The sequence below is a fragment of the Vipera ursinii genome, assembly GCF_947247035.1.
Source record: "Vipera ursinii genome assembly, chromosome: 7".
Lineage (NCBI taxonomy): Eukaryota > Metazoa > Chordata > Lepidosauria > Squamata > Viperidae > Vipera > Vipera ursinii.
Genome location: NC_139521.1, coordinates 71,643,607 through 71,660,850, shown reverse-complemented (window position 1 = coordinate 71,660,850; position 17,244 = coordinate 71,643,607). Strand labels below are relative to the sequence as shown.

Genomic DNA, 17,244 nt, shown 5'->3' with positions numbered 1-17,244 from the left:
CGCTCACTCTGCTACGCGGCCCTCGGGATTCGACCCGCCAAACTGCCGACCTTCTGATCGACAAGCTCAGCGTCCCAACCCACTGACATACCCAATTCCTGCAACTGTTTTTCATATCTTTTAGCCTCCACTCAGTTCTTGTGCAGCTGTCACATAAACATTCATTCAATCTCTCCAGGTAGGGATATCATAATTAATCATGTAATATAATTATGCCCATAAGCTTTGCAAAGGAGAGTTCTCGACATTAAAATTAAGGAATTCCTGTCCAAAGGAAAAAGTCCTCTTATCCTCCTTCTCATTTTGTTGCAACAACAAATTTCAGCTGACATTTGGGAGTCACTACTATGCAAATACTTGCCATTTGCTTGTGTGCGCAATTCTCGGAGAAATAAAAGCTTCCACTGCGGTACCTTGCAATTGCCAATGGCATAAATTATTTATTTTCAATCAGCTAATTAGAACTGCCGAATAAATAAAGACAGAGGTTCCGAAGAGGGCAAAAGGCTCTATTGCAGCAAAATAAATGCCATTTTTTTAAAAAAAAAATAAATAAGAGCAAACAACAGCAAACTCAACATGAGGGAAAATAACATTTCTACAGACGCTGCATTAAAATCAACATTAGTCTTCCCAGAACAGACATCCACGTTAGTGAGGCCATGCTGGCTGACACATCCATGGAGGGTTTCTGGAAAACTTATAAGTGACCGTTCAAAGTTTCAACAGCACTGGAAAAAAAGAAGTTTTCCAGAAACTCTCCATGGAAAATGACATCTTTTTTGTGACATGGCCTATTAAACCAATAGCAATAGCACTTAAGACTTATATACCGCCTCATAGTGCTTTTACAGCCCTCTCTAAGGGGCTTAACAGAGTCAGGCTATTGCCCCCAATAATCTGGGTCCTCATTTTACTGACCTCGGAAGGATGGAAGGCTGAGTCAACCTTGAGCAGGTCAGCATCGAACTCCTGGCAGTGGGCAGAGTCAGCCTGCAATATTGCATTCTAACCACTGTACCACCACGGCTCATATTAAAGCCATCATTTCATTGCAGGTTCATTTTTAAATTTTAAATTTATTTTTTTAAATAAAAACACCAGGTAGAAAACATTCATTTACCGAGTCGGTACGGGGACTTCAGTCAGAGCACCAAGCATGACTGCTTGCTGTAAGCGCACGAAGGCAATAAAAGGGTTTTCCAAGAAGTCAACTTCTCCAACCAAAACATTGGAGGCCTCAGCATCTCGTGGTAACTTCTTCATGAATTTGTTCTTCAGCTGAAGAGAAAAAGAAGATGTTTTTACTACACTTGATCTTAGCCAAAAGGCCGAGAAGCAGAAGTTTTAAAGGACTAAAGGATTCCTCCTTCGTATCAAACCAGAAACAAACTTGTAGATGGTGTGGTTACCCTTAGTGGTGGGATTCAAATATGTGAACAACCGGTTCTCTGTGTGGATGCCACTTCCGGAAGTCCATTCTAGGCCTCGGAGGTCCAGGCCAGCATCAAATAAGAGAACCGGTTGTTCAGATATTTGAATTCCACCACTGCTCAGGACACTGCGACCGTCATAAATATGAGGCAGTTACCAAGTGTCCAAATTTTGATTATGTGACCACGGGCAGTAGTGGGATTCAAATATGTGAACAGCTGGTTCTCTGTGTGAAGTCCACGAGTCATAAAGCAGCCTAGGCCTAGGCCAGGGGTAGGCAAACTTGGCTCTTTTATGGTGGACTTCAATTCCCAGAATTCCTGAGCCAGCATGGCTCAGCTTGGAAACCTCCCTTTCCCCTCAGCGTGGCTGGCTCAGGAATTCTGGGAGTTGAAGTCCACGAGTCATAAAAGAGCCACGGTTGCCTACCCCTGGTATAGGTTCTCCTGCTTGAGCAGGGGGCTGGACTAGAAGACTTCCAAGGTCCCTTCCAGCTCTATTCTATTCTAAGTTGTCTTGTGGCTTGCTACCCTTCCTGGCCGAAATGAAGGGTCACACTTTAGTCAGTTGGTTTGTTTGGCACATGTTTTTAGTATTCATCATGCCTCCCAGAATCAATTGACAATGAGTACCGAGGCAATAATAATAATAATAATAATAATAATAATAATAATAATAATAATAATAATAATAATAAAAGTTGGAAGGAACCTTGGAGGTCATCTAGTCCAACCCCCTGCTCAGGCAGGAAACCCTATACCATTTCAGACAACTTCTTAAAAACTTCCAGTGTTGGAGCATTCACCGCTTCTAGAGGCAGGTTGTTCCACTTGTTAATTGTTCTCACTGTCAGGAAGTTTCTCCTTAGTTCTAGGTTGCTTCTCTCCTTGGTTAGTTTCCATCCGTTGCTTCTTGTCCTGCCTTCGGGTGCTTTGGAGAATAGCTTGACTCCCTCTTCTTTGTGGCAGCCCCTGAGATATTGGGGCACTGCTATCATGTCACCCCTCACCCTTCTCTTCATTAAACTACACATACGCAATTCCAGCAACCGTTCCCTATATGTTTTAGCCTCCAGTCCCCTAATCATCTTTGTTGCTCTTCTCTGTACTCTTTCTAGAATCTCAACATCTTTTTTACATCGTGGTGACCAAAACTGGATGCAGTATTCCAGGTGTGGCCTTACCAAGGCATTGTAAAGTGGTATTAGTACTTCACGTGATCTTGATTCTATCCCTCTGTTAATGCAGCCTAGCACTGTGTTGGCTCTTTTGGCAGCTGCATCACATGGCTGGCTCATATTTAAGTGATTGTCCACTAGGACTCCGAGATCCCTCTCACAGTTACTACTATTGAGCAAGATACCCGCTATACTATACCTGTACAGGTACCAGGTACCGCTGGATGATTGTTACCTGCAACCAGGGTAAATGGCAGCCCCCATTCAAAGTCATGAATTCTCTCTTTGAAAGTAGAGAGTAGTCATTTAATGGCTTCAGCGATTCACTTGGCAAATGGGGCAAGGAAAGTCGTAAAATGGGGCCGAGCTAACTTTACAAATTTCTCACTGAATAGCATAAATGTGGGTGGCTCGATTGTGGTTGTCACCTTAGATTACCAACTTCCTTTCAGACGGGGTTTAGATAGGTGCCTTCTTGCTTCCTCGCTGGAGGTCAATTCAGGACAGGAGAGCAAACGCGGGCACTAAACCCTGATTGCCAATGCATGAAAGGTTAGACAATTGTCAGCCCTGATCAAGGAAAGAAAGAGGACACTGAGTAAATTCTTACACAACTCGCCCAAGCAACAGGCTTCCCCTAGCAGGAAGTGCCGTCTACGGGGAGGGGGGGGTGTTAGGCCAAGCGAGAGCTATTCTTCAACCGAGACAACCTCTTTAATAAACTTTAGAATTAGCCTGGGCAAAATGAGGGGGTGGGGGGGGTGGGGGGAACGGTCTTTCCTGTTGATATGGAAACGCAGGAGTCAGGAAAGCGCCACAAACACAGGGACACAAGAGACTTCTGTCCGCAACCTCAATTCACTTGGCCAAGGCCATGGAAACAGACTCTGCATCTTAAGCAGGTGTTCTCCATCCCCAAAACGGGAAAACCGTCAATTTTGTCTTGAAGACCGGTCCACGCGAATACAAATTTTCCTCTGTGACCTAAAACTGGGGGGGAAAAACAGCAATTCCCGCCCCTGCCCTTGACAGCCCCAAACCGTTCATTTCTGCAACTTCGGAGATTTAAAATATAAGCTGTTGGGCGAGGTGGGGAGAGGCCGCTGAAATTCACTGGGGAAGGGTGTGTGGGTGGGGGGAAAGGAGGGTTGTCAAGGACAGTGAAACAAAGCCCAAAGAATGGAGAGCTCAGAGGACATTTCTGGAGGAGGGTGGGAGGGCGAGGGTCCAGCTTCCTGTAAAGAGTTCGCCTAATCCTCCGATGAAGAGAAGCATTAACAAGGAGGATTTGTGCATCTGTTCTGCCCAAACACACTAGAGCCTGTTTCTGTTTCCAAACAAACTCAGAGGACACCTAATAGTCTCTTTCTGAAAAATTGCTGCAAGTCCCAAGACACACAGCCTCCTCTGAACTCAGGTCACTGCCTTCGTAAGTTGCAAGGAATTTTTGTGAAATTTGCAACCTGCAGGACAGACGTAAAAACCAAACTGTTGCAGAAAGACTAAAATTATCTACCTACCTACCTACCTACCTATCTACCTACCTTATCTACCTTATCTATCTATCTATCTATCTATCTATCATCTATCTATCTATCTATCTATCTATCTATCTATCTATCTATCTATCTATCTATCTTCAGTATATCTATATCAATTTGTCTGTCTGCTATGTATATATGTATCTATCTATCTATATCATCTCTATGTCTATCTCTATTTATCTATATCTATCTATATCTACAGTATATCTATCTCTATCTCTGTCTGCTATGTATACATGTATCTATCATCTATCTGCTATGTATGTATCATCTATCTATCTATCTATCTATCTATCTATCTATCTATCTATCTATCCATCCATCCATCCATCCATCCATCCATCCATTATATCAGTCTATCAATCTATCTATCCATTATGTCTGTCTGTCTGTCTATCTATCTATCCATCCATTATATCAATCAATCTATCCATTATGTCTATCTACAGTATATCTATATCTATTTGTCTGTTTGCTATGTATATATGTATCTATGTATCATCTATCTATCTGTCTGTCTGTCTGTCTGTCTGTCTGTCTGTCTGTCTCTATCTATCTATCTATCTATCTATCTATCTATCTATCTATCTATCTATCCATCCATTATATCAGTCTATCAATCTATCCATTATGTCTGTCTGTCTATCTATCTATCTATCTATCTACAGTATATCTATATCTATTTGTCTGTCTGCTATGTATATATGTATCCAGGGCTTTTTTTCTCATAGAACGCTCAGAACGGAGTTCCGGCACCTTTTTTGGATGGAACCTTGTAGGGTAGGCAAGGCAGGTTGTATGACATGTGTGAGTTCCGGCACCTTTTTCTTTTACAAAAAAAGCACTGTATGTATCTATGTATCATCTATCTATCTGTCTGTATCTATCTATCATCTCTATCTATCTATCTATCTATCTATCTATCTATCTATATTTATCTGTATCTATCTATCTATATCTACAGTATATCTATATCTATCTCTGTCTGCTATGTATACATGTATCTCATGCGCTCGTGACCTCTCGTCTTGATTACTGCAACGCTCTCTACATGGGGCTACCCTTGAAGACCACTCGGAGGCTCCAACTGGTACAGAATGCAGCCGCGAGAGTTGTACTGGGAGTCTCCCGATACTCCCATGTTACACCTTTACTCCGCGAGCTGCATTGGTTACCGGTTGTCTTCCGGGTGAGGTTCAAGGTGTTGGTAATGACCTACAAAGCCCTTCATGGCATGGGTCCAGAATACCTTGGGGAGCACCTGCAGCCGGCGTCAACTTCCCTCCGCCCAGTACGCTCCCACAGAGAGGGCCTCCTCAGGGTGCCACCGGTCAAAGAATGCCGACTGGTGGCCCCCAGGGGGAGAGCGTTCTCTGTGGGTGCACCGGATTTATGGAACCATCTTCCGGTTGAGCTCCGGATGGCGCCCGATCTCCGCTCCTTCCGGCGCGATCTTAAAACTTACCTCTTTAAACAAGCTGGCCTGGCCTGATGGGACGGGGTGGGAAATGACTTTAATTTTAAATTTGTATTAATTTATGGGCATTGTTTAATCATGTTTTAATAATTTTAATTTTTGTATCTAGTTTTTATGTATTGCCCTGTTCACCGCCCTGAGTCCCTAGGGAGAAGGGCGGTATACAAATTAAATAAATAAATAAATAAATAAATAATGTATCTATCATCTATCTGCTATGTATGTATGTATGTATGTATGTATGTATCTATCTATCTATCTATCTATCTATCTATCTATCTATCTATCTATCTATCTATCCATCCATCCATCCATCCATTATATCAGTCTATCAATCTATCTATCCATTATGTCTGTCTGTCTATCTGATTTTTATCCTACCTTTATTACTTTATAAGCAACTCAAGGCAACGAACACCGCTAATATTCCCTCCTCTACTATTTTCTTCACAACAACCACCCTGTGAAGTAAATTTGGCTCAGAGAGTGACTGGTCCAAAGTTACCCAGCTGGCTTTCATGCCTAAGGCAGGACTAGAACTCACAGTCTCCTGGTGATGGGCTCAAAATCATCCACCCAGCTTTCATGCCTAAGGTGGGAGTAGAACTCACTGTCTTCTGGTTTCTAAGCCAGGCTTTTAATCATTAAACCAAACTGGCTATCAACATGTCTTAGCCATAAATTATACTGCTACTTATAATTATGCCTTCATGTCCATCCATCATACCTCAGGGGCTGCCCCAAAGAAGAGGGAGTCAAGCTATTCTCCAAAGCCCCTGAAGGCAGGACAAGAAGCAAGGGATGGAAAATGACCAAGGAGAGAAGCAACCTAGAACTAAGGAGGAATTTCCTGACAGTGAGGACAATTAACCAGTGGAACAACCTGCCTCCAGAAGCTGTGAATGCTCCAATACTGGAAGTTTTTAAGAAGAGGTTGGACAACCATTTGTCTGAAATGGTACAGGGGGTTGGTCTAGCAGGGGGGTTGGTCTAGATGACCTCCAAGGTCCCTTCCAACATTATTATTTTTGTTGTTGCTGCTGCTGCTGCTGTTGTTGTTATCTTGCACAGTAATAGTCAAAATATAAATCTCCTCAGCTCGTGGCAATCTTTCCTTTCAACTCATCTACTGCATCACAACTCAAACTCTATTTGTGGTAGAACTAAATAGGGAAACACACTTCAAATCTGAGCAAGTGTAAATGCCAGTGAGAACAGATCTATTTTCTCTGAAGATGGAAAGATGGGAAGCTAGCGAGATAATGATAAATCACCAAGGAATAGCGGAGGATGAGAACTTTATTTTTATTGCACCTCAAATGAAATTTTGTAGAACAGTTGAGCCTAGGTAGCCGATGCATATAAAATATATAAACTCTGCTGCTGATGTTTACCCAGCCTGGTAACAAAATGTTCGGAAACCAGCCCAAAGCCTCAGAGAACACACTTTTTCACCTTCATATATAGCTATGTTTAGGAAGGGAAAAAGGGGAAATTATTGAAGGAACATAAAATCACGAGGGGGGAAAAAAAACAAGAACAAAAAAACTGCCTCTCCAGCAATTTAAGTCTAGATGAGTAGTGTTGTTTTTTTGCTTAATAAGACCTTGCTAGAATATATATTAACTCAGATCTTAGTTACTGTCTTACTATGCTGTATTTCTCAATTCAGTACAGCACATGGGAGACAGATCCCATTAGAGTCACACAGCCATTAAAAAGAGCAAAAAACTCAAGTTTCTTTAGAGGACATGAACAAGGTATCTATCTTAACTGGAGAACTGACAGACGATTCAAACTAGTAATTTAATCCGATGGAAGTTTTTATTTATTTTTTATTTTTATTCCATTTATATCCCGCCCTTCTCCGAAGACTCAGGGCGGCTTACAAGCTTAGCAGTAGCCTTCATTCTATGTATATGCCTGCTTGTTAGGGCTTTCACACACACACCCCAAGCGGCATTATTACAAAGTCAGCTTAATTGCCCCCAACAATCTGGGTCCTCATTTTACCTACCTCGGAAGGATGGAAGGCTGAGTCAACCTTGAGCCTGGTGGGATGCGAACCTGCACTAATTGCAGGCAGCTGGTGTTACTTAAGGAGGCATTAGCCCACTGCTCCACCAAGGCTCATTATTTAATTCTGTTTTTTTTCCCCACTTGGTTCTCTGCATCGGCAGGGTAGCTGGAAGTTATGGGAGTTGAGATATGCTGAACTTGGGCAAGAATATTTGACATGGTACAGGTAGTCCTTGACTTATGACCATAACGGAGCCCCAAATTTCTGTTGCTAAGCAAGACATTGAAATGAATGTTGCCCCATTTTACGACCTCTCCTGCCAGAGTTATGAAGTGAATCGCCGCAGTTGTTAAGTTAGTAACAGGGTTGTTAAGTGAATCTGGTTTCCCCACGAAAACTTTGCTCGTCAGAAGGTCACAAAAGGGGACCACGTGACCCCAGGACGCTGCGACCATCATAAATATGAGTCGGTTGCCAAGAGTCTGAATTTTGAACACGCGGTTGGTCGTAAGTCACTTTTTTCATTGCCATTGTAACTTAGAACGGTCTCTAAATGAACTCTTGGAAGTTGAGGACTACCTATATAAAATATCAGATGGAAGGATATTTATCCCCCCGTGTTCCACAAAGCCAAAATGAGAATTCTTTTAAAATTGATGCTTATTCATTTCACAGGATTCAAAAGACAGCTACCTCTACCCAAAGTTGAAATCAGAGTCAAAACTGAATTGAATTAAATTATACTGCATTCAAAATTCTTAGCAGGATTTGGCTGAAATTAGAATACACAGAACAGACAGAGAGACTGGTTAATGATTTAGATCAGGGGCCTTCAAACTTGGCAACTTTAAGACTTGTGGACTTCAACTCCCAGAATTCCTCAGCCAGCTGGCTGAGGAATTCTGGGAGTTGAAGTCCACAAGTCTTAAAGTTGCCAAGTTTGTAGACCCCTGATTTAAATCAACATAAGTAAAATTACAAATAGAAATGTGCTTCTCCAATAAAAACAAATTAATAGAAATAATTAAAAGTGCATCTAAAACAATGTATCGATATAAGCAATCAACTGAGCGAACAGCTACAGTTAAAAGAGATGTTCAACGAAGCTAGATGAGAAATACCTAAAAGCTACTTAAAGCAAGGTTGCAATGGAACAGTATTGATCCGACAGTTAACAATTGGAGGTAAAAGAAGCCAGAGCAAGAATTAACAAAAAAAGGAGGTGACATGTCAACCCAATGAAAGGATGTAGGTTTCAGGATATTCAACCCCCAAGCCAAGAAAAAAGTAATCATTGAAAAGTAACTCTACACATAATAGCAACAGCACTTAGACACATATACCGCTTCACGGTGCTTTACAGCCCTCGCTAAGCAGTTTATAGAATCAGCATATTGCCCACAACAATCTGGGTCCTCATTTACTGACCTCAGAAGGATGGAAGGCTGAGTCAGCTTTGAGACGGTCAGCCATCGAACGGCTGGCAATGGGCAGAATTCGCCTGCAATACTGCATGCTGATGCAATACTGCAAAGCTGCAGAAGGCAACACTGCATTCTAACCGCTGCGTCACCATGGCTACATAAATAAGCCATGGACGTCCATTTAAGCCCAAACCAAGAAAATGAAGTACTGTGATGGCTTCTTCAGATGACCGCAAGCAACGGATCAGGTGTCTTTCCTTCCTTGTCTCACATTCTCACTCTGCGGCATCACAGACACTCTTGGTACCCCCTTTAAGGACGCCGATGGCCAGAAATATGAGGCTTACCTGCTCCTTGTCAGGTTTGTCGGAGATGTCGTTCAAGCTAGAGGACGTCAAGTTTCTGGGTGTCAAGGCTGGACTACCTGCAAGTACAAGTTCCAAACCAATTAACAAAATGCTTGTAATATGTTTGAGACAGAGAGACTCAAGGCTATAGCAATGCTCGATTAAGGTAACCTGATAATTACACAGACCTTGTTTGGAAACCAAGAACTTAAGAAGACCATGAGCCAAATCCATGGAGATTCTCAGTCATCCAGGTCAGGTCAGGGTTTGTCCCAAAGGTGCTTTTTTTTTTTCAGGAGGCAACTGGACTTCCTTGGTTTTCTTTGAAGGCGTTTCGCTTCTCACCCAAGAAGCTTCTTCAGCTCTGACTGGATGGTGGGGAATGGAAGGATTTATACTGCTTGCAGACTGCTGGTCGTTTGCCTCCTTTTAGAGAGCGGTTGAGGCCACTTGGAGGTTTATCTGTGTCCTCGGGGTCACCCGAGTGGTGCAAAGGGGTGTGGAGCTTTCTTGGAACTGCTGGAAATCCTTCCGTGACCCACCACCCAGTCAGAGCTGAAGAAGCTTCTTGGATGAGAAGCAAAACATCTTCAAAGAAAAACAAGGAAGTCCAGTTGCCTCCTGAAAAAGCACCTTTGGGACACCTTTAGTCAAGCTTGACTCTTGAGGACCACATGGAAATGACCGTGACTTTTCTCCGGATTTGTTCCAGGATTATTATTTTTTTAGATTTCCCAGCTCTGGGCCTTCCAATATGATCTTCCAGCAAAAGAATAACGAGGTGTGGGTTAACTTCAAGTCCAGACAACTTGGCACTTGCTAACCACTTAATGTAAGACAATTTACACCTAGGTAGCTTTAACATTAGCATAATTTCTAAACAAATGGAAGACACAAGATGATTTGTTGTTGTTGTTAGCTGCGAAGTCGTGTCCGACTCATCGCGACCCTATGGACAACATTCCTCCAGGCCTTCCTGTCTTCTACCATCTTCTGGAGTCCATTTAAGCTCAACACAAGATGATACTTTATCTCAAACAGCAGTTATTGAAATTGTGCAAAAACAATAAAAGATTCTTAGGACACATTAAAGACCGCAGCTTTATTATTTATCATTCAAGATGTCCCTGTACTCCTGTTTTTGCTTAAAAAGTCTCCTCTTGTTGTAAGTAAAGTAACTGCCAAGTAAGCAGACATGGATCAACACCACTCCTTCATAGTATGAAGGCTATAAAAGGGCTTTGTTGCAAGAGGGCTACACCCTTCCTTTGTAAGTCATAGACTTCCTAAGAACATCCCTATGAATACTGTGTAAAATCAAGACATGGATAAAATGAATATTTGAAGGTTGTTATATGCATGGACAGGTGTTATTTTTTTTGAGTAGCTCTATTCATCCTGGGTTAGTTGGCCAGGAGAAACATCCCAAGTGTAGGAGAAAGAATGACAGAACCTGGGGTGGGTGGGGGTGGAGTTAAACAAAAGGATCAATAAAGGAGAATATTTGTAGCTCGGGTTGAAAGAAGGGGTCCTTGATATTCTCTGAGCTTGGTTGTTTTCTTGCAGACATTTCATTACCCAAACTAGGTAACGTCATCGGCTCATCAGACTAGCAGTGGTGATGTTACCTAATTTGGATAATGAAATGTCTGCAAGAAATATTATTATTATTAAATACTATTATTTAATAAATACTATTATTACATTACACTATTAAATAATTTTAGTATAAATACTATTATTATTTAATATTAGTACCGCTTTGTAAAACCCTAGTGAGAGCACACCTGGAATATTGCAACCAATTTTGGTCACCATACTACAAAAAAGTTGTCAAGACCTTGGAAAAAATTCAGAGAAGAGCAACTAAGATGATCCAAGGCCTGGAAGCTAAAACATACGAAGAACGGCTGTAGGACTTAGGTTTGGCTAGTCTAAAGCAAAGAAGAAATAGGAGAGACATGATAGCAGTGTTCCAGTATTTGAGAGGCTGCCACAAAGAAGAGGGGGTCAAACTATTCTCCAAAGCACCAAAGGGCAGGATGAGAAACAATGGTTGGAAACTGACCAAAGGAAGAAGCAATCTGGAATTAAGGAGAAACTCCCTAACAGTGAGGACAATTAACCAGTGGAACACCTTGCCTTCAGAAATCGTGGGCGCTCCATCACTGGAGGTTTTTAAAGAAGAGACTGGACAGTCACTTGTCTGAGATGGTATCGGTCAGAGGTAGGCAACCTTGGCTCATTTATGACTTGTGGACTTCAATACCCAGAATTCCTGAACTAGCCATGCTAACTCAGGAATTCTGGGGGTTGAAGTCCACAAGTCATAAAAGAGCCAAGGTTGCCTACCCCTGGTATAGGTTCTCTTTCTTGAGTGGGGGCTGGACTAGAAGACCTCCAAGGTCCCTTCCAGCTCTATTCTATTCTAAGCCCCAAGGACTCCTCAAAGAGGAATCTGTCTAGAGTCCTAAGTAGCACAAGCTGTCTACGCCTATTGGATTTCCATTCAACTCCAACCTTTATCTAACTCTAATAGATGAGAAGAGTCTTCTGCAATAGGCTTACTATTAAGGTATCAGTTTAACTGGATTTCCCATGTGGACCTGCTCTTTTGCACAGGACACTAAGTTTTACAGAGCATGTAAAGAATAAACTGGATGTTATCGTGGCATAACAATATTGCACTTTCTCTCTGCCCTTCCAAATTTTGGATCATTTCTGGCCTACGGGATTTGTAGGACTTTTGCCTCCAGAGTATAAAATTTCCCTTAACTGATACAAGGAACCTATGGGGTCTTATTATTACAGTAGCTTTCAAAATAGCTAAACGTGTAACAAGGATGAAGAACAAAAATAATCTAAAAGGGCAGAAAGACTCAGTAAAAAATATAGGGCAATACTGAGCATGTATAACAAAAAGTAAACATGCCCAACAGGATAGGGGCACGTATTAAAAGCAGGTAAGGGTGGAATAATGTACAATAATTGCCACTATTCTAGGCAAAGAGAAATTTATTTTCTTTCAGTAGTCCTAAATTCATAATGTTTGATGGAATTCCATGCAATATTGTGTGCGTGTATGTATGTCTCTCTTTCTCGGTATGTTTGTGTGTGTATAAGTATGTATGTATGTATGTGGCTTAGATAGATAGATAGATAGATAGATAGATAGATAGATAGATAGATAGATAGATAGATATAGATACATAGATAGGTAGATAGAGATAGATGATAGATAGATAGATATTGTGTGTATGTATGTATGTCTTTCTCTGTATGTGTGTGTGTATGTATGTATGTAGATTAGATAGATATAGATAGAAGATAGATAGATAGATAGAGAGAGAGAGAGAGAGATACATAGATAGGTAGACAGAGATAGATTATAGATATTGTGTGTATGTATGTCTCTGTATGTGTGTGTATAAGTATGTATGTATGTAGATTAGATAGATAGATAGATAGATAGATAGATAGATAGATAGACAGACAGACAGACAGACAGACAGACAGACAGACAGATAGATAGATAGATATAGATAGACAGACAGATATAGTTGAGAGAGAGAGAGAGAGAGAGAGAGATACGTACATATAATTGCATTATATTCTCCAGCAAGGAGATTTAACATTTATGTCCACAGAATTCAGTAGTCAAAGCAAAGTTATTAGTGCGTATCAGCCCCACCAAGTAGATCAGACTAGGATGGGTTATAACTACTTTTATTGAGAGTAACTGTGGGCACGCCTGCCCTATGGAACGAACTGCCGGTGGAACTTCGGACTGCCCCAGACCTTTGCTCGCTTTGCCGGGACCTGAAAACTTGGTTATTTGATCTTTCTGGCCTGGACTGAGGGGGTTTTAATTTAACTTTAAATTTAAATTTTAATTTGTTTTAATTGTGGGCTAGTCTTAATTTAATTCTATTTTAATTGTATTTATTTGTATTGTTTTAATTCGCCCTGAGTCCTTCGGGAATAGGGCGGTATATAAAATCAAATAAATAAATAAATAAATAAATAAATAAACTTGTGACAACAGAAGCCTTCCAATCTGATTGTGCTACATCTCCTCTCCTTTTTATGCTTGCACAAATTAAGGAGTTCTCTGTCCTCACACATATTTTCTACTTGCCTTGGATGTAAAATACATTTTCTTCTCGTTGCTTTGATGATGAGTAGGAGTCTCCAAACTTGGCCGCTTTACGACTGGTGGACTTCAACTCCCAGAATTCCCTCTGTGATTTCTATAGATTTCTCTCCTGATGTGGTATCCCTGGACTGGCTGGCGAGGGAATTCTGGGAGTTGCAGTCCACGCATCACAAAATCGCCAAGGTTGGGGAAACACTGACCTAGGCTGAGGGACAACCATTTTCAGCTCATATCTGCCTTTGAAATCGTATTAAGCATTTGTGAACCGTATAAGCAAGAGAAGCCGGTTACACATCCCAAAAGCCTCCTGATTGGTTTATGGACTTGGAAAATTCCAACCCCTACCGAACTCACACATGGCTGGAGAAGATTACCTAAACATTAGATATAATCCTAAGTAACGAACCAGTCATTCCAAGGGCAGATAAATAGAACTATCACATGTCTTATATGTGATCAACCACCACCATCACCAGAAAAGTAAATGATATCCAAGTAAGGCCGCCGAGTTCAACTCTGCACCATGGAGAGGTGGGGGGGTGGGGTGGGAAAAAAACCAAGCTTTCTATCCCAATTTTGCACCAACCTGCACAGAATGGGGCTAGAGAGCAATGCATAATGCTCTTTGAGGAGCAACTTCCCATTTGGCGTCTTTTAGGTGTGCTAAACTGCACCGTCAACGGCCCAAGAGCAATTGAATGATGGGGGTTGCAGTCCGTATCTGGAGGACCCCAGAGGAGGAAGGCTTGCGCACACCACTGTACCTCTCCGCTATGGAGATTCTCTGTCATCCAGGTCATGGTTGTCCCAAAGGTGCTTTTTCCCAGAGGCAACTGGACTTTCTTTTTAATATTATTATTATTATTATTATTATTATTATTATTATTATTATTATTATTATTATTAATAATAATAATAATAATAATAATAATAAAGTTGGAAGGGACCTTGGAGATCATGTAGTCCAACCCCCTGCTCAGGCAGGAAACCCTGTACCATTTCAGACAAATGGCTGTCCAGTCTCTTCTTAAAAACTTCCAGTGTTGGAGCATTCACAGCTTCTGGAGGCAGGTGGTTCCACTGGTTAATTGTTCTCACTGTCAGGAAGTTTCTCCTTAGTTTCTAGGTTGCTTCTCTCTTTGGTTAGTTTCCATCCATTGCTTCTTGTCCTGCCTTCAGGTGCTTGACTCCCTCTTCTTTGGGGCAGCCCCTGAGATATTGGAAGACTGCTATCATGTCACCCCCACCCTTCTTTTTGTTAAACTAGACATACCCAATTCCAGCAACCATTGCTTATAGGTTTTCTTTGAAGAGGTTTTGGATCTCATCCAAGAAGCTTCTTCTGCTCTGAGTCCATTTTCCACTCTCCAGTCAGAGCGGAAGAAGCTTTTTGGATGAGAAGTGATACGTCTTCAACAAAAAGTACTAATACCACTTTACAATGCCTTGGTAAGGCCACACTTGGAATACTGCATCCAGTTTTGGTCACCACGATGTAAAAAAGATGTTGAGGCTCTAGAAAGAGTGCAGAGAAGAGCAACAAAGATGATTAGGGGACTGGAGGCTAAAACATATAAGGAACGGTCGCTGGAACTGGGTATGTCTAGTTTAATGAAGGACGAGGGGTGACATGACAGCAGTCTTCCAATATCTCAGGGGCTTCCCCAAAGAAGAGGGAGTCAAGCTATTCTCCAAAGCACCCGAAGGCAGGACAAGAAGCAACGGATGGAAACTAGTCAAGGAGAGAAGCAACCTAGAACTAAGGAGAAATTTCCTGACAGTGAGAACAATTAACCAGTGGAACAACCTGCCTCCAGAAGTGGTGAATGCTCCAACAGTTTTTAAGAAGAGACTGGACAACCATTTGTTTGAAATGGTATAGGGTTTCCTGCCTGAGCAGGGGGTTGGACTAGATGACCTCCAAGGTCCCTTCCATCATCATCATCATCATCATCATCGTCATCATCATCAAAGAAAGTCCAGTTGCCTCGTGAAAAAGCACCTGTCATATTGTACCTCTTCTTCCTTCTGCATTTTAAGACTTGAGCGTTTCACAGTTGCCCCTTAAGCCTGATGCTCATCTCCGCCTACGCGGTGTGAGGTTTAAAACCCCGGAGTTCCTGATAGGAGGAAAATGGGCCTCTCTTCCCAGGAAAGGATGGATTTGGGAACTGTCTTCTCTTGGATCCCTGGACTAGCCACCGCCCAGTCTAGAGTTTCCCACCAGTCACTTACTTAGCCATCCCACGCTGGGACTGCGTTGCATTCCGATTTCGTCATCCAGCGTGCAGGTTGCTAGGCAGGGCACTGAACTCTCGAGTGGATAGCGAGCTTTAGTGTTGCAAGCGGAGGGCAGAGCAGCGGTGGAGAGCAGCAGCAGCAGCAGCAGCCAGACGAGAAGGAGACAAGAGGATTAGGAAGGAGAGAGAAAGAGGAGCCACCACCACCACCCCCAAAGTGGGAACTTCCAGAATGGGTCGGCACTGCAAAATTCCAGCGCTTCTAGAAGGTCTCAGCTTGGGGGCGGGGGGCGTGGTGGTGGTGGCTGAAGTAAAGCTAAGTCAAGAGGCAGAATCAAGGCAGGAAAGTCTCCTTGTGTGAAGAGGTCAGAGAGAGAGAGCAACGAGCAACTGTCCCCGTTCATGACAAATCCATTCATCTGCCAAGGCCTTTGAAGTGAATAGCTAGAAAAATGCACAGCATGCATTTTTTGGGGGGGGGCACCCGGTCATTTGTGGCTTTGAGAGCTATTCTCCTTTGCGAATATCTGCATTGGCACATGAGAGGAGGGGAGGGGAGGGGAAAGAGAAGGGAGGGGAGGGGACGAGAGAGACGGGGAGAGGGGAGGGGAAAGAGGGGCAAGGCAGGAGAGGAGAGGGGAGAGGAGGAGGAGAGGGGGAGGGAGGGGAGGGGAGAGAGGGGAGAGGGGAGGGGGGAAAGGGGGCAAGGCAGGAAAGGAGAGAAGAGGGGGAGGGGAGAAGAGGGGAGGGAAGGGGAGGGGAGGGAAGAAAAGAGAAGGGAGGAGAAGGGAGGGGAGGAGAGGAGAGGAGAGGAGAGGGGGAGGGGAGGGAGAGAAGGGTAGAGAAGGGGAGGAAGAGAGATGGGAAAGGGGGGAGAGGAGGGGAGGGGAGGGAAGAAAAGAGAAGAGAAGAGAGGGGAGAGGGGAGGAGAAGGGAGGGGAGGGGAGGAGAGGAGAGGAGAGGAGAGGGGGAGGGGGAGGGAGAGAAGGGTAGAGAAGGGGGAGGAAGAGAGATGGGAAAGGGGGAGAGGAGGGAAGAAAAGAGAAGAGAAGAGAGGGGAGAGGGGAGGAGAAGGGAGGGGAGGGGAGGAGAGGAGAGGAAAGGAGAGGGGGAGGGGAGGGAGAGAAGGGTAGAGAAGGGGAGGAAGAGAGATGGGAAAGGGGGGAGGAGGAGGGGGAGGGAAGAAAGAGAAGGAAGAGAAGAGAAGAGGAAGAGAAGAGAAGAGAAGAGAAGAGAAGAGAAGAGAAGAGAAGAGAAGAGAAGAGAAGAGAAGTGAAGAGGGGGAGGGGGGAGGGGGGAGGGGGAGGGGAGAGGGGGAGGGGAGGGAGAGAAGGGTAGAGAAGGGGAGGAAGAGAGATGGGAAAGGGGGAGGGGAGGGAAGAAAAGAGAAGAGAAGAGAGGGGAGAGGGGAGGAGAAGGGAGGGG

The 17,244-nt window shown here is 43.2% G+C and overlaps 1 protein-coding gene across 4 annotated transcripts in view; it reads right to left on the bottom strand.

The window, feature by feature from the left end:
• Positions 1-17,244, bottom strand: part of SLC4A4 (solute carrier family 4 member 4) — a 193,925-nt gene that overhangs the window by 57,208 nt on the left and 119,473 nt on the right. For all 4 annotated transcript variants that reach the window (XM_083367130.1, XM_083367131.1, XM_083367129.1 and 1 more), the window contains 2 exons: positions 9,424-9,500; positions 1,124-1,281 (listed from right to left, as the gene is read on the bottom strand). In XM_083367130.1, coding sequence (XP_083223256.1) covers positions 1,124-1,281; positions 9,424-9,500 — 235 coding nt within the window. The remainder of the gene's footprint in view (positions 1-1,123; positions 1,282-9,423; positions 9,501-17,244) is intronic.